The sequence below is a fragment of the Lutzomyia longipalpis genome, chromosome 2, assembly GCF_024334085.1.
Source record: "Lutzomyia longipalpis isolate SR_M1_2022 chromosome 2, ASM2433408v1".
Classification (NCBI taxonomy): Eukaryota; Metazoa; Arthropoda; class Insecta; order Diptera; family Psychodidae; genus Lutzomyia; species Lutzomyia longipalpis.
This window is the reverse complement of record NC_074708.1, coordinates 17417731-17442036: the sequence shown is the minus strand read 5'-3', so window position 1 is coordinate 17442036 and position 24306 is coordinate 17417731. Positions and strand designations below refer to the sequence as shown.

Genomic DNA, 24306 nt, shown 5'->3' with positions numbered 1-24306 from the left:
AAATTTTAAGACGACGCGACTACCCGTTTTAGCAACAATGGCTGTGATAAAGAAAGAACTTTATGGGCATGGAGATGAGCTTAATCGGCCACTCGGTGGGTCAAGTCGTTGTGATGAAAATTTATAAACAAATCTCTTATCTTCAGTCTCACGATCTCTCTCTTTCTCTCTTTCTTCTTCTCTTGTTTTTGCTTACTCTTGATTTTTTTGTACAGTGCGAGAAGAAATTGGACGGATTATTATTAATTTTAATTTCTTTTTAATTAATTCAGAAAGGAATTAGTAAAGAAGAAATTTGGAAAATCTGGATTATTTCCTTGAATATTTTTTTCCATTCTATGAGATTTTAAGAATAAATTATCTCTTTTTCCTGGTGCAATTATTTTGCACAACACTGTAAGTTAAAGAGTTAAAGGAATTTGTCACACTTAATCTTCAAAGCTGTTTTATGAGTAAAAGAAATTCCCTTGATGACTTAATGTTTTTTATTAAATGTTTTTAATAGAGATTGAAATGGTTGATTATGTTTGGGGGACACTTGTGATCAGTACTGTATGTCCAGCACATCCAGTACAGCTGTCTCTGGATGGGCAACAGCATTAGTGTTGTGATGATCATCTGTGAGAGACTCCACATCCACTGGCTTTGGGAGTCAATTGTGTCAACAAAGCACTTTAATTACGTTCCGCTGCGGCGACAAGCTGCAGAGCTCATCTTTAGTTGTCGCTGATCACTCCGACTGGACGGACGACTTGGAAGTGCTCTGTTGGGAAATTCAGAAAAAAAGGAAAATTTTTGTGTGCGTGTGTTTGGTGAGTTTTGAAAAGGATTCGCCATGCGCTTTATCCTTTACCTCTGCCTCGTCCTGGCAATCTTTGGTGCCATTGAGTGTCGTCCTAAGGCAAGACGTGATCGAATTCTCTCAAAACTTCGCTCTCGATCACCCCCCAAGTGCGGCTATGAGGTAAGGTCAAAAACATCCACATGTCGGGAGTTCATTAGCATATTGATTGGCTAACTCCTCGCGGTACAAGCAGAGCAAAAAGAGGGAAAATAAGAATCAAAATGCCTTTCCAGAGTTGCCCGAAACTCGATCCCAATCGGATCAATGTCCACATAGTCCCTCACACACATGACGACGTGGGATGGCTCAAGACGGTGGATCAATACTACTACGGCAGTCGGACGTTGATCCAGAAGGCTGGTGTCCAGTACATTCTGGATTCAGTCATTCAAGCCCTCCTTGCCGATCCTCAGCGCCGTTTCATCTACGTCGAGTCGGCCTTCTTCTTCAAATGGTGGAAGGAACAGACCCCCGAACTCCGTGAGCAAGTGCGACAGCTCGTTGAGGAGGGTCGTTTGGAGTTTATCGGTGGTGCATGGAGTATGAATGATGAGGCCACCGTGCACTACCAATCAGTCATCGATCAATTTACTTATGGATTGAGGTGAGATTCGAGCATTTTGCTAAAATTCAATGTGTCTTATTTATGTGTAAACTTGGTGAGCAACATCAAAATGACTTCAAGCAGCTCAATTTAATTCACTTTATTATCTACTCGGTTTAGGAATGAAAAATTGTAGCTGTTTTATTGTAAATTTCAAAGTTTCAAGGGAAGTTTTGCAGTATTTAGAGCATTCGTTTAAAAGTTTTTTTTTTATTTGAATTTGAATAATTTTTTTTTATTATTTATTATTTATTTTTGCAACAAATATTTAGCGTCTGTCTCTCTTACAATATTTGTTGTAAAAGAAAAAAATGTATAAAAACTGAGCAATAGCAAGAAGAAATAAAAATTACAAAAGGAAAAAATAGAATACAAAATATAAAAATTGTAAGAAAAAAAAATTATAATAAAAAAAAAATGCAAAAATTGCAAATGTTAAAAAAAAAAGAGAAATACCTGGATCCCAGTCGTGCAAATTATTTTTTTATATCAATCTTTTTAGCTTTTTTAGAATAAAAACTATGGGATCCTAAAATAAAAAAAAAAAGTTAAGGAAAATACTCAACATTTTTATTTAAAAAAATTTTATATTCCAAAAAAATTTATATTTAAAAAATTTTAATTGCTTAACAGAGTCATTAATAAAAATGTTAAATATTTGATATAATTTTTAAGGAAAAGGTAAATGTTGTGCTACTTTACTTAATCTTTTATTTCTTTACTGACTTGGTAGCTTGTAAAAGAAATCTACCGTCTGATTAGAAATTGCAGCTTTGCTAAATTTTTTTTAGTTTGCAACTCAATTTCCATCATTTTTCGAGCTGATCCTACACGTATTCTGTTTGTCTTTTTTTCCTTTCCTCTGCAACATAATCTCTTCCAAACCTCTAAGGCATTAGCATAGAAATATAAAAAGATTTTCCGAAGAAAATTCAGGACATCATCTTTCTCCTAACTAAACTAATTATTCATTTTGTTTTCATTGATCACAGTCTTGAACTCAAGATCATGATCTTGATCTCGATGCAAAAAGTACCTTTTGCAAATCCTTTAATTTCCATGAAATTTTCATTTCAAACATTTTATAAGGCCAGACATTCTGCACGGTAATTTGAATTTTGAGCTCATAGTCATTTTCTTATCACATCTTTAACATCATTGCAACTTTATATTGTTGTGAATGAGAGGAAAGCATTTGAATGAGAAATTAACCGTTGGCTGCATTTTTGTGGCTGTTGCACATTTACCATATGATTAATAATGATGTTTCTTGGTGCATTTTGTAATTAAAGACTCCTCAATGACACCTTTGGCAAATGCGCAAGACCACGTGTAGGCTGGCAGATTGATCCATTTGGCCACACGCGCGAAATGGCATCTCTCTTCGCACAGATGGGTTACGATGGGATGTTCTTCGGTCGTTTGGACTATCAAGGTTAATTGCTGTCAATTAAGGTTCAATTTATTCTTAATGATTCTTAAATTAAATACTCTGTTGTACAGATAAAACGCATCGTTTGGAAAAGAGCGAAGCGGAAATGATTTGGCGAGGAAGCGCCAATCTCGGAGAGGCTGCTGATCTCTTTACTGGTGTCCTCTTCAACAATTACGGTCCCCCACCGGGATTCTGCTTCGATATCCTCTGTTCTGATGAACCAATGATCGATGATCGTCGTAGCCGGGACTACAACATTGATTCAAAGGTAAGGATTTAGTTTGAGTTGCACTCAAGAAGAAGTTTCTGATTTCCTACACTCTTCCCTAAAATGTTGATCCCTTAACAAAGTCTTAACTGAAGCTTTTCTTATATTTTTATTGTGTGTCTTCAGTTGAGAGCATTCTTCGAGTATGTTCAAGTGCAATCAATGAACTATCGCACCAATAATGTAATAATCACAAGTGGCGGGGATTTCACGTACATGGATGCTAATGTTTACTTTAAGAACTTGGATAAGTTGATCAGGTAGCTAAGAACTCATTATCAAGGTTGTTTGCTAAATGAGAAGTTTGGGAAGAAGTGTTGAGAAATTATGAAGCTTCGCGCTAAAATTGTTAGATGAAAGCTTTTAACCCTGTTTTGCTTAGCTTATAGCCTTTGAGTCCTACTTGAACAAAATGCGATGGAAGTATCGCACAAATAATCTCATCCTCACAATGGGTGAAGACTTCAACTACCAAGATGCCAATATGTGGTTCAAGAATCTCGATAAGTTGATTAAGTGAGCCCACTCAACTTTCTCATTTAGCATGCAATCCATTTTTCTCTAATCCCTTAAAAGAGAGTTCTGTTCTTCTAACTCCTCTTATCTCTGATTGTAGATACGGTAATGAAGCTCAGAAGAATGGGTCAAACTTCAATTTGGTGTACTCAACGCCTAGTTGTTACCTGAAATCTCTTCATGATGCTCAGATAGCTTGGCCAACAAAGACTGATGACTTTATCCCATATGCCTCTGATCCTCATGCCTTCTGGACGGGTTACTTCACGTCAAAACCCGCTCTGAAGCGCTTGGAGAGGATGGGAAATAGTTTCCTACAAATCTGCAAGCAGCTGACGTCGCTTGCTCCGAAAAAAGAAGACAAATCCCTTCGTGTTCATCTGGACTACTTGAGTGAAGTTATGGGTGTGCTGCAACATCATGACGCCATTACGGGAACATCAAAAGAGCACGTTACCCAAGACTACACAGTTCAGATCTATTCAGCCCTCAAAGCTTGCTCATACTCAGCCAAGATTGTACTGAATCAGCTTACACGCCGTCAAACAAATACGGATAAACCCCCAGAGAATGAACATGGCTCTGCACGCTACAAGGATGAAGCAACGTCTCCAGAGCCACTCTTCACGTTTGACTTTGATTCCTGCCTCCTACTAAATGTTTCTGCTTGCGAAATTTCCGAAACACGCGACAAGTTCATGGTCACCGTCTACAATGCTCTAGCTCACTCGGTCTTCCACTATATTCGTGTTCCCGTTGACGGAAGCTTTGAGTACGAAGTCACAGACTACAGATCTGTTCCCATTCCGCATCAGATCATTTCCGTTCCACCGCAAGTAACTGCTCTGCATCCCGATAAGGCAGCAGGATTTGAGCTTGTCTTCCTTGCCACTGAACTCCCGCCCATTGGCTACAAGTCCTTCTTCATTGTTCGCAAACCAGCTAGGATGCTCAATACTCCACGTGTACTCTTCAGAGATATCCCAGAGGTAGTCTTAGTGGCTAACAATGCCCAGATGAGTAGCGATGAACCACAGAAACCTCCTCGCAATAGCAATGTTGTCTCAATTGGAAATAAGTACTTTAGCGTTGGATTTGACTCCAAAGGCTTCCTGAGTAGCATTTCCTTGGAAGACGGTTCGGAGCATAAGCTCTCTCAGAACTTCTTCTACTACGAAGGAGCCGTGGGGGACAATCGTGTGTTTAAGAATAGGAGCTCAGGGGCCTATATCTTCCGTCCCAATAGTACAGAGAGATGGGTAACGGATCATGTTAACGTGAAAGTCATCAAGGGGCCTGTTGTTGAAGAAGTACATCAGACATTCAACGACTGGATCAGTCAGGTTGTGCGTATCTATCGAGATTACAACTATGTGGAATTTGAATGGCTTGTTGGGTCAATTCCCGTTGATGATGGAGTTGGTAAGGAAGTTGTATCGCGCTTCGTGAGTGACATTCAGAGTTCCAATGTCTTCTACACGGACTCCAATGGACGGGAGATGATAAAGCGCGTACGAGATCATCGGGAAACGTGGAATTTGCAACTACAGGAGGAAATTGCTGGAAACTACTATCCTGTTACGACGAATATTGCCATTGAGGATGGACAGAGGAGGTTGGCGATTATGAATGATCGAGCACAGGGTGGAAGTAGCCTGCAGGATGGAGCACTGGAGCTTATGGTTCAGCGACGTCTGTTGCACGATGATGCTTTTGGTGTTGCTGAAGCTCTCAATCAATCGTATCCTGTTAGGGGTAAACATTTCCTGATCTTTGGTAAACTAGACGGCAGTGTTCCATCAATGGCAGCCAGGGAGAGGTTCCTTCAGGCTGAGAAACTCCTCTCACCATGGCTCTTCTTCAGTGATGTAACGTCTTTTGACTACGAAGACTGGCGCAAGACTTACAGTCATCTCTGGTCTGGAGTAGCTCTTTCTCTGCCACAGAATGTTAAACTCCTAACTCTGGAGCCATGGAAGGAACTGAGTTTCCTTCTTCGTTTCGAACACATTCTCGAGCAGAACGACGATGCGGAGTACTCAAAGAGCGTCACTTTCAACTTTAAGGATGTCTTTGGAGGTATTTTCGATATAAATAGTCTGGAAGAGATGACTCTGGATGGAAATCAACTTCTCGAGGAGTCCGAAAAGACACGCTTCCGGTTCAAGCCTGAATCAAAGGGTTTTGTCTTCACGAATGAAATTTTGAAGCGTAAACGTGAAACAGTAACGGAGACGCCACAAGTTAAGGGAGTTACGATCATCGACGAAGGAAAGCCTTCAGAGGAACCTGCCAAGGAGTTGCCTGATGATTCCGCCAAGTGGGACATCACCATTCAACCCATGCAAATCCGTACTTTCATTTTGCATGTTAATCCTTCAATTTACGACAAATAAATTCAAATTGAGGGAGTAAAAGAGGAAAGCAGCTGGTTCATAGTAAATGGAGGATTTTTTCTTGAGTTTAAAAAAAATAGCAAAGAAATGGGCAAGAATATCGAGCGCTACATTGTAAAAAACGGTTAAATCGATTCGGATCCCATACAAAGTTAGCCGACTTAGCCGACTTAGCCGTTTTAACAATGTAGCGCTCGATATTCTTGTAAAAACGGCTAAGTTGGTTCGGATCCCATACAAAGTTAGCCAACTTAGCCGTTTTTACAATGTAGCCATCGATATGTAGAAAATAAAACAAGAAGAATAATTTTGAGAATAAAAAAAAATAGTTTCCAGCTGTTTCTTCTTTTTATTCTGTACTGAATAGCTTTTAGGCGAATAATAAAAAAATCATAATGAAAAGATAAAACTTCCGTGTGAGTGACTCTTCGATGATCTTTTTATTTTTAAATTATATTTTTTTATACAAAATAATAACATCCAATAAAGAATATCCTCCAATATAATTCAAAATCTTTTTTTCTTTCTAAAGGGTCTTTCAGACAATTCGGTTCACAGATCAAAATTAAAAACTCTTTCTTGTCTCCTACGCAAAAAAATCAAATTCTAATACGCTTCTCATTTCTTTTTTTCTCTTCTATAACATTACGCCACCTAGTCACTGTATATATAATATCTAATGCAAATATCTCGCTGGTCAAAAAAAAAATTAAGTGATTTTCTTCCGGGGGGGGCTAAAACACTTTGCAAATCCTTTGTTTTTGCGATTTTCTAGAAACCCTCTCTAAAGGAATTTTCCAACTCATTTCATTCTTTCTTGCAACAAAAAAGGCAAAAATGAGATTTGAATTGTTTTTCTTTTACTGGGGGGTGATGAAAAGTTGTCGTGAACACACTGCGCGGGAAGTTTATGTAACATATTTACAGGAGCATCGTATTTGGATCCTCCAGATATTGGCGGAAGAGCTTAAGCCAGTTGGCTCCAATGGCCCCATCGACGAGTCTGTGGTCGCAACTGAGGGTTGCCGCCATAACATCAACAACGCGGAAACTTTAAACAATAAAAAAAATGTTGAAGAGTTTTTTTTAAAGATAATTTAGCTTATTTGATTGATAAAATAATAAGAAACTCACCCCTTCTCTGCTTCTTCGTCGGGAATTAGTCGCTTCTCTGTGCCTCCAGTGGCCAGGATACACGACTGCGGTGGATTAATTATAGCACAGAAATGTGTTATGCCTAAAAAGAAAGACAAAGAGCCATTTATTTATAAGTTCTTGAGATTTTAATTTGTGAGTTCTGCTCTAAATTTTGAAATAAAAATTCTATTGAAAAGTTTTTTGTTTGGAATGAAAATTTCCATTCATTTTTTTAATTTTTAACTCAATGCAGCTGCAAAAACTTTGATTAATATTATCAATCAATAATCATCAATAAAAACAACCTCCTTATCAGTGGCATGATAATTCTACAAATCAACTCCTAACATGAATGAGGGTCTTGATAAAAATTAAATGCATTTTATAATAATACAGTTTAATAATGCTCTAGGGATGAATGCATGTCGTTGTTAATATTAAGATAAAATTTTCTCTAAAATTCTGAGAAATAAAAATTAAACAAACCCCGATTTTTATTTCAAAACTCTCAGAAATCAGAAAATTAATCAATTTTAAAAGAATTTTTAAATGAATTTACAAAAAAAAAACAATTTAGCTCCCTATCTCGGTTTAAATGAATCAGAATATTTCCACATCGCAAAAATGGAAAACAAAATTTATAGGGGAGACCGGGGTAAAAATAGTCATTTTCAAATTTTCAAATGCCAATTTCTCCGAAGTTATTAATCGGAAAAATCGGAAAAAATTCTGGTGGAAAGCCCTACCAACCTATAATTTTTGACAGTAATTTGGAGGTTATGCGATCAGTACTTTAGGAGTTAAAAATGAAAATAGATTTTTGGCCCATTTCCCAAACTTTTGCGTATTGAGAAAAACGCGTTTTCCGAAGTTTTCCTTCAGCAATTTTCCAATCTGATAATTTTTCTCACTAGCTGGGTTACTTCAGAAAACGTTGCCAAGGTGTATTCTTCAATAACTTTTAATGATTTTTCTCTACAATTTTTTGAATCAAAACATACCCCTTGGGGTAGATCTAGTCATCCCATGTAAATCATATGGGAGATCGAAATTTTTGGCATATTTTCTATTCATTTGTTGCAAAATGGCGTGTTTGAGAAAATCCCAAAATTCTCTGTTTAAGTGCGTATAAAAGTGAAATTCCTTGTCGTGAATCAAAAGGTGAGAAGTTTAGCTATCAACTACTATCAATCTCTCAGGTGGAAAATCATTGGAAATGTCGGAAAATTCGACCGACTTTATTTAGCCAACTGGTGACTATATTTACCCGCCGCGTTTAAAAATAGTCAGAAGCGGAAGGGTTTAGGAAAAGCTCGAAAACTCATATTTCCCGTGGAGATAGAGAAAAGTGGTCTGAGACAAAGTTGTAGGCCAGGAAATTTCCTATAAGAATGATCTATCGAGGAAATTTTCTTGCCCTTGGGGAATCCTGCAGATAAGGATTTATGCAAATTGACTATTTTTACCCCGGTCTCCCCTAAAGCTTAAAAGGTTGCGGGCAATTTAATTCCGAAAAAGAATTTGTGATTGAAATCAATTGAATGCTTTTAGAGCAAACTTCTGAGAAGAAACTTTTTTTCTTCAATGTTGATTCAACTTCTTCGAAGTTGCTTAGTTGACAAATTTATTCTAATTTATTGCATAAACAAGAGTTCGTCAGAGATGGAAAAAATCTATTTTTAGATTGATAAGAATTAGCTGTGTTTAGAAGAGAGGAATAATCTTTATACGATGTGAGAACTTTTTGAAAATTTTGTGGGCTTTGTTTCAGCTAAGATTTTCTTTTAATTTTCGAAAAATAGTGCTTTTTTGGAATATATTCAAATGAAAGTAATGCATTAACCCTTTCAGGACGAGAAATCATATAGTTAATCATTAATTAAAAATAATTTTTAGAGTTCCTTGGAATTAAAATTTGATTTTATTAGGGAAAAATAAAGATTTTGCTCAAAAATTTGTAACGATTAAAAAGTTGGGGAAAGGAGTTCATGCACGGTTCATATAAAAACTTTTTCTATAGCTGAACAATTTTAACCAATTCCATCTTGTATGGAATAAAAAAATAGAAAAATCGCGAGAGAAACTTCTCAATATCCACTGTGATCACATAAAAAAAGGCAGAAAAAGATTGCCAAAAAATGTGAAACATTTTTTTTTGCCATTTGCGGTGCGACGCCATCTTGAGATTTGCCTCAAAACACAAAGGTAGGTTTTTCTCAGAATCTACTGGATGGATTTTGTTGGGGTAAAAAGCAAATGAAAAAGGAAAGATCAATGCTGATTTTGACATCAAAATCTGCACGGGTCCTCTTTCATTTGATTTTTACCCCATCAAAATCCATCTAGTAGATCCTAAGGAAAACCTACCTTTGTTTTGAGAAAAAAAAATCAAGATGGCGTCGCACATAAGATGGCGGAAAATGATTTTCTTACTCTTCAATAATAAGCCTTCAAATGTGACCTACACTTGAAAATCAAGTTTAAGAATAACCTTAAGAAAAATGAAAACATTCAATTTTTGCAAAATTAATTAGGAAAAGAAAACAAATCTCCGCGGAAAATGCGCGATAAATCTATAAAAAAGTTTTGAAACATTTTTTAGGGGGACAAAAATTGCAAATGGCGACATATTGTTTTACACTTTTTTTGCAATATTTTTCTGCCTTTTTTTTCTATGTGATCTCAGTGGATTTTGGAGAGTTTCTTTCGCGATTCTTCAATGTTTTTAGCTGTGATTCTTTTTTTTTATTCTCTAGTAGATGAAATGGGTCAAAATTGTTCTGCGATAGAGGAAGTTTTTACATGACCCTTGCATGAACTCCTTTTGCTATCAAACCAAGGCAAATCAAAGAATTTCTTAATTTCTTTATTCAATTTCAGAATTTTAAAAGAAATTTAATTTAAAAAAAAAAACTCACCGAACATTCCCAAGTTGGAGATCGTAATGGTTCCCCCTTGGAATTCATGAGGCTGCAATTTGCCTTCTCGCGCCTTTGTGGCCAGTGTCTTTACTTCCTGAGCAATCTCGATGAGTCCCTTTCGGTCTGCACCGAAAACAATTGGCGTGAGGAGTCCCTTATCAGTCGCCACGGCTACTGCAACGTCCACAGCGTCGAATCTGTGTACAAAAACAAAAATTATAAGATTGAGAAACTTCAGCGTCTTTTAGCAGCTACTTACTGTCTAATAACTGTGTCCAGCCACGCGGAGTTTGCTTCTGGTATCTTCCTATTCGCCGTGGCGGCTGCCTTGATGATAAAGTCATTGACTGAGAGCTTGACATTTTGCTTCTCTAGGGTTTTATTGAGTTTCCCCCTGAGCTTCAGTACTGCCTCCATGTTGATGTCGACTGTGAGGTAGTAGTGTGGGATGGTGACCTTGGACTCGAGGAGTCGCTTAGCAATAACGCCACGAATATTGGATACAGGGATGTCAATGAAGGCCTGGCCGGGGGCGAATTTGTGCGCTGCTGGAGCTGCTGCAGCCGCCGCGGGAGCTGCACTCAATCCAGCGAGGTCTGCCACCTTGAAGGATCCATGAATGCCACTGCCATGACCCTCCAGTCGCAGCTGCTGTGCCTCTGCGAGTTTCTTTGCCATCGGCGAGGCGTAGACACGGGGTCCCTTCTGCTCAACTGCCGTCATAGGACGTGGTGGCGCAGCGGCAACTGGTGGTGGTGGTGGTGGAGCTGGAGCAGCGGGGGCAACTTGTGTAGCTGCTGGTGCGGGTGCTGGAGCTGCGGCTTTCTTTGGCGGAGGTCCTCCGGTATCCTTGAAGTCTTTAAATGCCGCCACATCAGCTTCATTCTCTACAATCACACACACCAGCTTCCCAATGGGAACATCCTTAGAGCCAGCAGGTACGAGAATCTTTGCCAGGTAGCCCTCTTCTGGTGTCTCGAATCCCATTGTTGCCTTGTCCGTCTCAATTTCCGCCAGGAGGTCACCCTCATTCAACTTATCACCCTCCTTTTTCTCCCAGCTGACAATTGTACCCAGTTCCATTGTGGGCGAAAGTGCAGGAAGGAGGACTTTTATGTGGGACGGTAGGTCTGAGCAGTAGCCACGGAGTGTCTGCATTTGCCATTGCACAGCTTCCAATGGTTTCCGGGCACTTTTGCTTGTTACTCTGTGAATGAAATCAAAGAAATTGGTCAGGATCAAGTGAATCACAACAGGTAGCTATATAATGATGGGTTAAAAGTGCGTAGGCCGGTTTCTTGAGGAATCCGGCGCATGACTGGAAAATCAAGGCAGATTTGCGTGAGAACGCGTGCCTGTCATGGAGTGGCGATTTATTGGAATCGCTCCTTCACAATCGATGATGCTTATCATGCGGACAGAAAGCTCAAACATAAATTACATAATATAACAAATTGATCATCAAACATGATAATTCAAGGGCGTCCGCGAGCACGCATTTCCCATCGCCTGTTCTCGCGATTTTACCTCCCCTGGATTACACAACAACCTTAACCTCTAATATTTCTGCAATTTTCTCTAATCACCAAATCACGCGCAATCCCCTCAAGTTCACCATGGGGATGCTTTCGGGGGGACTCACCTGTGACCTTGGATCCTCCGGAAGCTCTCTGTGGAGGCGCACCGGGCAGTATTGAGTCGCAGTGCCCGATTGATGGAGTTACGGAGAAGGCTCTCATTTCGCACGGCTATCGTTCGAAGCATTATAAGCTAGACTAGGTGTTTGCGGTCGGATGTCACGGAGAAGCAGCCCCACTTGACGATTTGTCCAAAAGATCCGCGCTGGAAGTCCTGCCTGGCCACCAAAATACACAATCTTGCAAATTCTCCGCACCACGGACGAACTAAGGTCGTCAGAAAGTTGACACAAATTGACGTTTACTCAAAATTTCCCGAGAAAAGAAAATTAGTTGGTATTCCACATAAGTGAAAATGGCATTTCGTTGATAAATCTGACTTTCAGATCGGGCTCAGATTTTGTCCGAATTGAAGAGTGGAGAAATCAGAGATTCTATTTGTTGAGGATTGAATAGCCCCTTATAGTTCCTTTGGGGAAATTGATAGGTTTAGTTTATAGTTAATCGCAGTAGGCGTATTCTTGCAGAGAAAAAGTAGTGAAGTCAAAGAGACGCTAATGAAATTTGTGAAAATCATATAAAAAAAGTAAGTAATTTGAAAATATCTATGTAAAAAAATGAAGAATATGTAGTAATAGTTTAAATGATTTCATAGGAATTTGTCGGCGCCAAAGGATGGCAAAAATATTGAGTGATTAAGATAGCTGATTGAAGAAAGGTAAAAATGGTAGATAATATATATGTAATGAACGAATGTAGCTAATTAAAATTAATTTAAATAGGATTTAACGCAAGAGAAAGGAAGGCGTGAAGGGACAAATAGCGGCTAGCAATTATAATAGGTAAAAACAATTTATAAAATAATTAGAAAGAATTTAATCAGAAGAATTTGTTCCAGAATCCCTCACATTGCCTCATTTACAATTGCCATTTGCTTACAATTGCCATCCTCGCCACCCACCCACACCGTAGATCAATTACTTTGGAAATAAAATATAAATACAGTCCACTACTTGACTTGCGATCCCTAACACTATTAATTTAGTAAATTTACATATTATAACATCCAATTAAACAAAAGATTGAGTCAACAGAAGCTCAACATGATTGAATCAATCAGATTGATCAATTATTGGTTAATTATTGACCAATTTTAGGTCAATTCAAATTTATCAATAATTGATCATTTATGTGGAACTACATTGACTCAATATTGAGCTCATTTTGAATGTTTTTCTAAGAGATTATTGCTATGTAATGTATAATTAATCAAATTCCAACGCATAAAGAATCGCCATATATTGTGGAATACCAATTCCTATAACTTCTCGTGTTTTTTGCGTTATCACTTCAATTTTCCCGGGAAATGAATAATATTTCTCGAGATCTTGTGATTAGCGAAGACGCTTTTCAGCGATTTCGTACAGCCAAAATTTTCTTTCAACAGCGCCATACAACGTCTGGTGAAAATAACAAAACGAAGAAGAAGATAATTCCATTTGAACTTTTAACGAACTTTTATTTTGTTTTTTCAAAAAAAAAAAACGATTTTCTTGTTTTTTCTCCCGAATTTTTTGTCACAAAACATATTTATGGGGCTCCTGGGGCACATCAGAGTGCTCCGGAGCCCACGGGGAAGCCCCCTGTACGGAAAGTGGGGCTCGCAGAAATTTTGACGGTTGGGATTAAAAATTTGAACTTTGACGGTTGGGGATTTTACACGCACTTTTTTTTCGGAAATGGATTTTCGCGAACTTTTTAAAATTTTGATACCAATCGATGCGGCGTCGCTTCCTGGTCATGAAAAACACACTGTTCCCGGAAAATTCCCCTAAAAACGCATGAAAATTGCGAAAAATTGAAAGTGTGAGGGAGATGAATAGCGGTGAAATGCTTCCGTCTCATTTTCTCCTGAACCAACAGTGCCAAAGTTCAGTGGTTGCTTTTGGAACTGCATTAAGGGCGCCAAATTCAAAAAGTAGCCAAAATTAATAAAATTTATATGGGGGCTACTTAAAGGGGGGCTCTGGAGGGAAAATGAATGTCGTTGGTGAAAACCGCCTCGTGTCAGTAGTCTCTATACTAAATTTCATTGCGATCGGACCAGCGGTGTAGAAATGCAAAGTTTAACACTTAACTTTATTTTAATAATTACTCATTGTACAATAAGTTAACTTTATTGGAAAAGAAAAATTATTACTAAAAGAAACGAAATTGAAGGAGTTTGGGGAAGATGATTTTTGTGGCATTTCTTTGAGATGTTAAAAATAAAAAGAAAGAAAAAAATCCATGCGTGTGTGTTGTTTTCGGCAGATGATGAGAAAAGAAGCACCACCGTCCATTTATTATGTCGTCTCCCACTAATAGAGATAACACGGCTGAAAATTTATTTATATTGTCTTAAATGTGCCAAGACCTCTCACCTTGCCTCGATGAAGATCAGGCCACCATCACTGGTGTCCAATTAATTCTTATCATTAATTTTCACTGTGTGTGTCTTATAAATAAACTCGTCGAGTTGTCGTTTTGATGGGGATCCTCCCGTGTTTGGCTCTTCTTCTCGCTCACACCTGTGGGCCCGTGGTGCGCGGAGGGAACCCAGTGGTGTGCAGTCATAAATTTGATGACAAGCAGCGCGCTCAATGGGACTTTATGCCATACACAAACGCGGAACGAGCGCAGCGCGGAGGGTGCAGGTGCGGGGAATTTGGAAAATAGGCAGCCAGGTAGGTAAATTACCCATTGGTGGAGATAATACCTGTTCCATTCACGTGCTCCGCGATGTCGCCGATTCTGCTCCAAAGAGGTGGAGCCTGTGAGCCCCACAGAAATCAATTCGATCGAACTGGTGGAGCGCCAGGGGAGCGTGAAGTCTCCATGTGGATGCGTCGTGGTGTAGGATGGTGTGCTGTGTGTGCCAAATGGAGACTCCGCCCCGCAGTGACTTCATTCCCTCGCGGTCACTACTGTTCATTTCCCACGCTCTGTGAACGCTATTCGGGAAGAGAAGAATAGCGATCTCACGCTTGCACGATCACTCATCTCAATTCTTCTGAACGCTCTGCAAAGAATAAGTGAACTTCATTTTGGGCCCCTCTCATGTGCAAGCCACTCTCTCTCTTCTTGGCTTTTATGTACTTTTGCCCGCGGGCTCCTCTCACAGACACCGAGGCGAGTCGATCTCATGAATTGCTATATACAGTACCAGAGAGACTCCACACAGTGCCAATTTGTACCCATCACACTAGGGCCAGGATCTTTCGACTTAACTCTGCCCCCCACCCCCACCCCCAACCAAGCAATTTAGTGGGAGTCTCACGCAATGTCAAAGGCAACAACACATCACCTCGGCGGACACGGCGGGTGGAGATATGATTGCGGAAAGAAAGCTCCCACAGTGGTAAAGAGGTAGCCAAAAGTTTGAGCAAAAGATTGATGATGTTCAACATTTCATAAAGCGATGATCACATCTAATTGTTTGCTGTGGCCCGCGCAAAAAAAAAAACTGCCCATGGGGCACCACATCAGAAACTTAATTATTTTCACTCACAGAGAAGCAAATATTTTCTCTGGTGCGGAGATTAAATTAAAACATTACCCATGAGCTCCAAATAACTCTCACCGAACAATGGGCCACGCACGGAGGTGTTGCTTTTGGGAAAGAAACAAAAAAGAAGCTTTTAGAAATGTGTTTGGATAGTTAAAGGAAATGATGATTCCCTCTTTAGCCATCAACGTTTTTTTTTCTAACTGTATATGATTCAATTAAAGAATATTATCTTTTATTGTTAAATTTATTAACTTAAATTAACTATTAAATTAAGTTATTTATTAAAATGAATAAGATGAACGCAAAGAAAATATTTGGATATAAAAATATTTTCTCTTCTATTCTAATAATTCGACAGATTAGTAATTTCGGTATTGAACAAAAAATATTAGAAGGTTCTATCAGTTTATTTATTAGTTCTTTTTTCGTGCTATAAAAATAATAAAAATCATCTTCTGAGATCTCTTAAAAAATTGAAAAATATACGTATGGATGGAAAGCTTTTTGAAAGGATTTTTTCCCTAGTTTTACCATGAAGATTGTTTATCAACGCTAGGACGCCTAGGGCCTCATGACAGTGAATCTACTTTATTAAGATGAATAAAAGGAACGCAAAGAAAATATTTAGGGTCAAAAATCTTTTTTCTTCTATTTTACTAATAATTCGACAGATTAGTAATTTCAGTATTGAACAAAAAATATTAGAAGGTTCTATCAGTTTGTTTGTTAGTTCTTCTGTCGTGCTACAAAAATAAAGAAAACCTTTTTCTAGACTTCTTTGTAAGATTAAAAAAAAAGAATAATTCTTTTGTTTTTTTCTTGTGTAGAATGGTAAATCCAACAATTTTTAGAAATCCACTATTAAAATCTTCTAATAATTTTTAAGTTACAAGAAGTTAAAAAAAAACTGAGAATCTAATTCTTTAATTCTTTGATCTTATTGGTGCAATTTTTAAAGAAAAATTGTTCAAATCGAGTCTTTCATAGTCGGCTTTCTTTAGATCTATAATAAATATATAGGTATTTTTAAAATTTTAGTTAATAGAATAATTTGAAAGATTCCAAATAAAAATTAAAAAATATTATAATTCATTTAAATTTTTTTGAGAGACACGTTTTTCATATTGATCCGATGAAGAAGTTAACAAGCATTCTAGTTAAGAAAAAACGGAATACATAAACATATTTCTTATTTTATTTACTTCATTTTGTTTTAAATAGGTAAGTTTTGCTTTTTTCTTTTCTTGATTTTACGTTTTAAATTAGATGCAAAATGTTTTTTTTTCAATTCTCAATTTAACTTACTTTTACTTATATTCATTTCTTTTATTTTTATTATCGGTGCCCTCTTTCTCGGCGTTAGACTATCCTTTTTGGTTAAGATATTTTTTTTCTTTTTTACATTATCGTCAAGCAATATAAAAATCAAATTAAAAATAGTTTTGTAAAGGAAGTTGCGGAAAAATTACCTAAATTAAATTATTTATTTATTTAGTAAAGGGGGTGCCATCATAGCTGATGATGCCCCTGCTAAATTAAATCAGTATTGTTCCTATTGCTGTCTGTTTCTGTAAACTAAAAATATAAATTAAGTTCAAAAATTCTTTTGAAAAAAAAGCAAAAAATGAAAATTGATTTTATTAATCGCATTGCTTAAAAAAAATTAGTTCTTCATCCCTTTGTTTATGAAGAATATTAGCTTCCTCTACATTTCAATATTTAGAAGATTTGAAAGATCTCCCGAAAAATCCAATTTTAGGAAGCTTTTCTCCGTAAATAATTTGGATAATGAGGGTATTTCTGATCTTTTTTTTGGGTGATTTATCGGGTCGTTGGTCCTACTGCTGTGGAATGCGATGTGTGATGAGTTCCGTCAGAAGGAACCTTAAGGGCTGTTTGACTTCCGCGAAGGATCGCTGCATTCTCGATCACCCTGATGGGATGTTTCAATGTGCTGCGTAAGTCAGGAAGCTCTTTTGACAGCCACTAAATTCAGTGTGTGCGAGCAGCACGAGAGCATCAGCAGAACTCTTGAGTGGGCAGCGGAAGTGAGATGGAATGCTTGATCGTGGGTTGTGGGTGAAAAGAGTGCGGCAATGTTGGGCTAGGGCTCCGCCTTGAGTCTTTGCAGTGCCGCAGCCGACAAGGCGGAGTTTGTGCTGTATAGGAGGAAGAGAGCGAGAGAGAGGCCGCGCGATCGTGCGCGGGCTATGTGAGGAAGTTTTGAGAGTCTCCCAGGTGCCTGGAAGTGTGTGAGTAAGTGTGAGTGTGATCAATGGGGCAAAAAAGCGGCGGCTCGGCGGAGGATCTCCGCTGTGCCTGGTGGCTCGATAGTGGGGACAAGTGAGAGAGCGAAAGAGCAAGTGATCGCGCCGGGGCATCCGCAGCGGGGGCGACAGGGGGCCGTCAAAGCGCTACTGGAGCGTTTGGGTGCCCCAGCAATGGCCTATACATTGCTCTCGCTCTGACCGATGGGCCATGGCAAATGCCGATGTGGATGGCTGCTGAGGTGCCTCCTGTGCCGCTCATTCAGCACAGTAGATGCCAGCAGTTTCCAGTTCAGCTACTATGCCAGAAAGTCGTCTCTCTGTTGACTTCTGTTGATTCGAGACTGCTCGCACTCACACTCGCTCCACAGCACACCAGCCAGCCGGTCGTTCGGTAGTAGCCACCACCTTCCACGCCAGCAAGTAGTATCCAGCACTCGGTCTCTGCTCACTTAGATACGGAAGATCCGTTCAGTTACAGGCAGCAATACGCACGGAAGCGTTCGGAAGTTCCAAATCACCATCGATATTGACCATCGAATTAATAAACGATCTCGCGTCTGCAGATTTAAACATTTTCCCGCGCATTTCAATAATTTTATTTTACCTTCATCGCGTGAAAATATTTTCCATCAATATTTTCCACGTTGTGTTTTCCCACCGCAATTCGGGTTGGATTTTAATTGAGCACAATTTCACAAAACGAACCTTTCCGCGAATGTGTGGCAAGAAGTAAACGTATGAGAGCAGGCTGTAAAGAGTGATTAAAAGTGAAGAGAATTTCCCGCCGTCGGAAAAGACATTGGACACACGGAAAAATTAGCGGTGAAAAGTGCACAGTACATTTATTGTAGGAGGTTTGCAACTCTCGTGACATCCTGCAGCTCACCTTCACCTGCCTCTTCGTCAATCAACACTCCCAATCTGAAGGTAAGATTTATTTCATGCAGTTAAATTTTATTATTTTAACACATTGCGCAAGCTATGCGACTTCTTGTATATATGAGAAAGTCCACAACCAAGCGCGTCTCTCTTGGGAAGACGAAAAAAAAAAACGATGTGAAACATTTTGAACAAGAGAAAAAGTCCAAGAGGAAGAGACAAAAAAAGAAGACGTAAAAAGAGCCGAGCCAAAATAATAAATTGTAAATCACAGCTGAGGCAGCTTTCACAAAACCGCGACAATTTCAGCTCTTTATATTTGACTCATTCAGGCGTGCGTAACAGAAATTCCTGCGTGATCTCACATGGGGAAATCTCACAATATAGCGCATCTTAAAATCCACGTAAAGTCGCCGTCAGAGTTTCACTCACGTAGTAGAATAAAAAAGCTAAATACGCGGCTCTTCTTCTTAGCGCGCTGAAGAACAAAACCCGCGCTACCGGTCTTCGCGCCGCCCTTTCTTGGAAGAAATTCTCAATCATGAGTGGAAGACGCTCCTAAAGACTGGTAGCCACGTCTTTGGTCGCTCTCCGGGTAATTCCGTCATTTTACTTTGTGCCCCGTGAATCGCCGTCGAATCATATGGCGGGATTCAGAAGCCACACGCGCAGCACCAACGCTAAGCCATGTCTTTTGATTGGTGCGTAAAACCAGTAACCCACAGCATGCAGCCCGATTCAATTCACACAAATTATTCCACAATAAAATTGCAATTCAACTCCACCACAATCTTCACCGGTGGAATGCAACAAGCACACAGCTTCCAAAATTCCAGGAAAAGTATTTCAACGTAAACCATTCTTGAAATTTTTCCAAATCACTTTTTGAACCGTCTCGCCCCGAAATCATCTGCACACCATCATTTTACCCGAAAGTAGTAATCATCGTGTCAAGATAAATCGAACCAATACTCCAAAGAGAGTTTGCAATCCCCGGCATCGCAGTTGGGAATCATTCCTGGCTGTGTGCGGCATCATTTGACCCCGGCTTATTATTAGCATTATATGTATTTTGAAGGGGGAACCTTTTCGAAGGTGCTCGTCACCCTTAAAAAACGCCTCAACACCATTCACGCGCTCAAGAAATCGACGAAGACGATGGAGAAAGAAATGAACGGACTCATTTTCTTCAAGGTTCCCATGACAAGGATATCTCAGTGTGTGAGAAAAGGCTCTCCTCGCACTCCTCGCATTCTTCCAAAAAGGAAAGTGCAAACAGAAGATTTTTTATGACTCCTTGTGAGACCTTTTAGCTGTGATTCTTTCTTCAATTTTTACTGAAAGAAGTCAAAATGTTCTTTAGCTTTATTGTCAAAGTGCAACTAACGGAATTGTTTAAGTTTAGAGTATTGTAAAATTGTCGTAAAATCTTTATTTTAATTATTACACATAAATAGGGGAAGACTGAGTAGTGTTGGTTAATTTTCGAAAAATGTTTTTTTTAATTGTTTTTTGTTTAGTACAGTTGACTAAATTGTTGCTGTTTACATTAGCTTGTAAAATATAAAGTATGCGTAAGAGTAAAGTAAGCGTAAGAGTAAAGGTTAATAAGTATAAGCAATACAATTGAGTAAGAATAAGAAGAAATATTCTTTTTCGTTGGTCTGTAGAAAATTTTAGCTTAAGTATTCTGAGGATTAATTTTCTTCAAAAGAATCAAAATTATAAGTCGATTTTACTTTACTTCTTAATGTGTAAAGCTATAACGTATAACATAAAAAAGCGTATAATTTATCTACTTTGCTTACTTCAAACTACTTCTCATGACCTTTCCATGCAAAAATACCATTTTTGAAAAGAATTGTCTTAAGAATTTATAAAATAAAAAAAAGTTGGTCAAATTAAAAAAAAATGCAGTTTAAAGTGTACACAGAAGCTGTGCTTCTTTGAAGAAAGAATCACAGCTAAAACTTGCTTTGAACCTTTAAGAATTGTAACATTAATCTAAAATAATTTTAAAAGCATATAATTTAATAAATCTCTGCTGTGTTTAAAGCAGTATTAAAACGGTTAATAATTCCTATAATACGAAACACTTCGTAAACGTAGTAAAAGTAGGTACCTACTTACATAATATACAGTAGTTAAATGTTGATTTAAACCGGCGAGTTATAGAGAAAGGAATTGTAAATATTTGATGTTTAAAATCGTTTACTTTAGGACTATTCAGTAGATATTTTAATATAATATAAGATAGATAATATAGATAATATTTAATGCACAAAATTTCCTATGAATAAAATTCGCGACATAAAATAGTTTGAATTTATCTAAATTCAATATAAAATTTTCACACAGTTTTTGTAAAATATTTTGAAAATTTATGAATTTAGCTTAAAGATACCTTCTTAATATTATTGAGATAAAGAATTAAGGAGCAAGAAAAATCTTTTAAAATTAGCTGAAAAAATATTTAGAGTTTTCAAAATTAATTTTAACAAGTATCACTGAATTTTATAATTTAAAAAAAATCGTAAGGAGTTTGATTTAGATTATGTTTTTGTTAATAGAGTATTTAATTAAACGTCTCTTTAAAATTCAAAGTAATTCAGTCATTAACATGTGTGTTAAATGATGCTTTAACTAGACGTTTTGTAAATAGATTGGTCTTGTTGACTCTAAAAACTTTGTGTGTGTGTCTCAATTCACGTTTTGGAACGCAAATGAGTAAACCAGGAAGAAGTGCGAGCCTCTTCTAATGGCCCGAAAGCCACACAAAAGAAGAAAAAAAAAGCTAATTGGAATCATCCCACGACTCAATTTATTCGTCATTTCACATTTTAAGCACGCTTAGAAGGAATAATGACGAATTCAGTTGAGAATGATTTAGGAAATTTATCTGCAATTAATTATACCCCAAAAGAGACCTCCTAAAATGGTAGCCCTCGAAATGGCGGTTTGGTACCACGAAAGCTCGCCGCGAAAGCTTTTTATCAATAAATTAATTGATTTGAAACGGGAGGATGCGCGACTTTCCGATTCCCGCTGAACAAAATGGAAATTTATGATGAAGCTCGCTCTTGATTTCTTTGCAGCCCACATATTGATTTCCAGTTAGTGATCATCCGAATGTTAATAAACATCTTTTTGATATTAATTTTCATTTTTTTCTCTCAATCTCCCGTGTCTTTTTCTCTGACTTCTTGGAGTTTACATGGCGGAAAGACAAACAAACCGTCATTGTGATTTTCTACGGGGCTTTTTGGGGCTTCTCAATTTCGGCATATTTTAATGAGGCATCCTCGGATGTGTGGTGACACCCGGGTTCAGAATGTGTCTGATTTATTGGGAATCCTTTCAGTTATACACCATCATTTAAATCCAATATATTTCCATTAAATCATAAAATAACATTCACGTGGTGTGCGGAGCAAAAGAGACATTTTAATTAATTTTATGCAAATTTTCTTCTCATTTCTCGCTCTCGGTGCCTCTTTTTTCTTCCAAATGTCGCATGACCCAAATTTCTTAACAACTCGTAAACCTCCCATTGCGGAAGATGTCGTGCGTGGTTTCTTTTTCTTTTCTTCTTAAGGGAGTTCATATTATGTATGTGAGCTCCGTCGTCGGTGGAAGACTAAGAACGGAGAGGAAGAGTAGAAGTGATATATCGAAAGCGCCTGGTGTAATGCTCAATTAAATATTTATTCAAGGTGTCTAATGACTCAATCTGCCGCCGTCGCATTGAATCGCACCGGGGAAGATCTATGACGGTCGTCCAACTCGCGCAATAACCATAAAGGCGCACACTGTCGACGGATAGAGGAGCCTTACTTTTTTTTATCAAGCACAGACATAGAGCAATTGTCAATTACAATTATCACACGCGGATTCTTTGAAAGAAGAAAAAAACCTCTAATTTCCTCCGTAATCTTTCTCCTTTCAGCTCATTGGCCGCTGGAAGGAATTTCACGGCATCCAGTGAGGAGCGATAGCGCCGCCACTTCTTGGAAAATCTCATTTGGTCACAGCACGCAACAGCACCACTCCGTCAAAATGTTCGCGGTCATGCGAATTGATAACGATGACTGTCGGTCGGACTTTCGTCGCAAGATGCGGCCAAAGTGTGAGTTCATCTGCAAGTATTGCCAGAGACGCTTTACCAAGCCCTACAATTTGATGATCCACGAGCGCACCCACAAAAGTCCCGAGGTTACATTCTCCTGCGAAGTCTGCGGCAAATACTTCAAGCGGCAGGACAATTTACGCCAACACAGGTAACACTGCCAATTTTTTGTTGTTAACGTGCACAACATTCCCCTCCCCCACATCCCCTTTGCAAATTACTCGCCCTTAAGACGTTTTTTGGCAATTTTCCCACGTTTACCCGTTACTTCGTCTCAATCGCGGGCAATTTTCGTATTCTCTGTCGACCGAGAAGAAGAACATCCATCAGCGTTCTATGATACCCAACACGGTCTTGGTTTGCATGACTTACTCCCTAACACAATTAGTGATATATACGCAATACCGAAGAGAGCGAAAAGACTTTTGGCACCAGACTAATTTGATAACAAAAATACTAAATTTTCATTCATAAAACGCTGATAAAGATGTTCTCAAAGCAGAGTTCACGAAGAAAGCAAGAAAAGTTAAGGAGGAGACTTTTTACACTCAAAAAAATTTTAAATTTCAGCATTTACACATGCCTGCTCATATTCAAAGACACGACTATTTAGGCAAGTTTGTTATAGAGTGGTTTATGTATAAATAGGGTTTTAAGGAGCTCTAAATAATTCCTCCATTGAGATAGATTAAAGTGATCAAGAAGAAAATTCTAGGGAAGTCATTGAACGGTTAGGGAATAGGACTACAGGTTATAGGTACAATTTAAGTAATTTTACCTCAATTTCCCTTAATATTTAGGGTTAAGCAATATTTTTATGAGATGTTTTTTTTTTCAACTTCTTGCTGCCATTTAGAAAGCAATGTGTACTAGAAAGATAAACAATGTTGTTTGTGTCGTAAAGTCGGTACCTTTTAGATTAAGGAAAGATTGTCATAACTTCTTTGATAAACCTTTTTTTTAGAATAGTGAACACAGAAAAAGAAAAAAAAATACATGCGGAAAATAATTAAAAATTGTTTGGATTTTTTTTATACACAAAGCTACAGTAAATATATCAAAATTCTTACATTTAATATTTTTTCTTAAAAAAAAATTACTTTGCCCAAAAATATTGATCATTTAATTGCATTTAAATGAAGACATAAAAAGCAAACTCTCTAAAAGAAAAATATTACTGCATTAAAAATTCAATAAAATGCTTTTAAAATTTATTGAACTTTATTCTGAGTACATAAGGCACGAAGCAAGAAGTGCAGCAATTTAAACAATCTCACTGATAGCGAAGATAATTGTTTAATTAACTCACCTCGTTTATCCACGTTCGCTTCTTCGGAAATTACCCGGATGGCGCGTGAAAAGGCTGGGAATCTTCCAAACCTATTTACTTCTTCCACCGTGGCGAGGATTCCCCGTATCAGTTGAGAATTACCACACACTTTTTGTCTTGTCTACTCAGCGCTGATTAATTTGTTGATTTTACCAATCAACGTCTTTTTTTGGGAGATCCGCTTTCGGGGCTGTAAAACTTTTTTCTCACCCGTCTTCTGACCAAGCTAATTTCGGGGAAGGTGAAGAAAAGCCCTCCATATACAGGTGTTGTGGGTATTATGTATTTTTTGTAGCCAAAAATCCCACGTAGAATTGATAAAGGAGCTATAGGTGATACGTGGTGGTGATAAAAGAGGCATCTTCTGCAATTTGCTTAGCAAATTCAAGCAGT

General features: G+C 38.0%; 3 protein-coding genes across 5 annotated transcripts in view; 2 read left to right on the top strand and 1 right to left on the bottom strand.

Moving 5' to 3' along the window:
- The first annotated feature begins 606 nt into the window (after window positions 1-606).
- On the top strand, window positions 607-6569 carry LOC129791049 (lysosomal alpha-mannosidase). 2 transcript variants are annotated; one of them, XM_055828957.1, is made up of 6 exons: window positions 607-964; window positions 1078-1448; window positions 2741-2883; window positions 2952-3151; window positions 3534-3667; window positions 3768-6569. In XM_055828957.1, exons 1-6 carry the CDS (start codon window positions 836-838, stop codon window positions 6061-6063), a joined length of 3273 nt encoding a protein of 1090 aa, XP_055684932.1. In that variant the 5' UTR covers window positions 607-835; the 3' UTR covers window positions 6064-6569. The 2 variants fall into 2 exon arrangements, with proteins under 2 accessions (XP_055684932.1, XP_055684931.1); XM_055828956.1 differs by lacking the exon at window positions 3534-3667 and adding an exon at window positions 3278-3411 and having other exon boundaries at window positions 612-964.
- On the bottom strand, window positions 6474-12080 carry LOC129791050 (dihydrolipoyllysine-residue acetyltransferase component of pyruvate dehydrogenase complex, mitochondrial). Its single transcript, XM_055828958.1, has 5 exons — window positions 11764-12080; window positions 10381-11328; window positions 10119-10318; window positions 7198-7300; window positions 6474-7114 (listed from the first exon to the last, which is right to left on the bottom strand). Exons 1-5 carry the CDS (start codon window positions 11883-11885, stop codon window positions 6985-6987), a joined length of 1503 nt encoding a protein of 500 aa, XP_055684933.1. The 5' UTR covers window positions 11886-12080; the 3' UTR covers window positions 6474-6984.
- A 5478-nt stretch (window positions 12081-17558) lies between these two features.
- The window catches only part of LOC129791051 (protein drumstick), a 10876-nt gene continuing 4128 nt past the window's right edge, over window positions 17559-24306 (top strand). The window contains exons 1-2 of one of the 2 annotated variants that reach the window (XM_055828959.1): window positions 17559-18505; window positions 22404-22734. In XM_055828959.1, the coding sequence (XP_055684934.1) occupies window positions 22514-22734 (221 nt within the window). In that variant the 5' untranslated portion in view covers window positions 17559-18505; window positions 22404-22513. The remainder of the gene's footprint in view (window positions 18506-22403; window positions 22735-24306) is intronic. The other variant, XM_055828960.1, reaches the window with a different exon arrangement.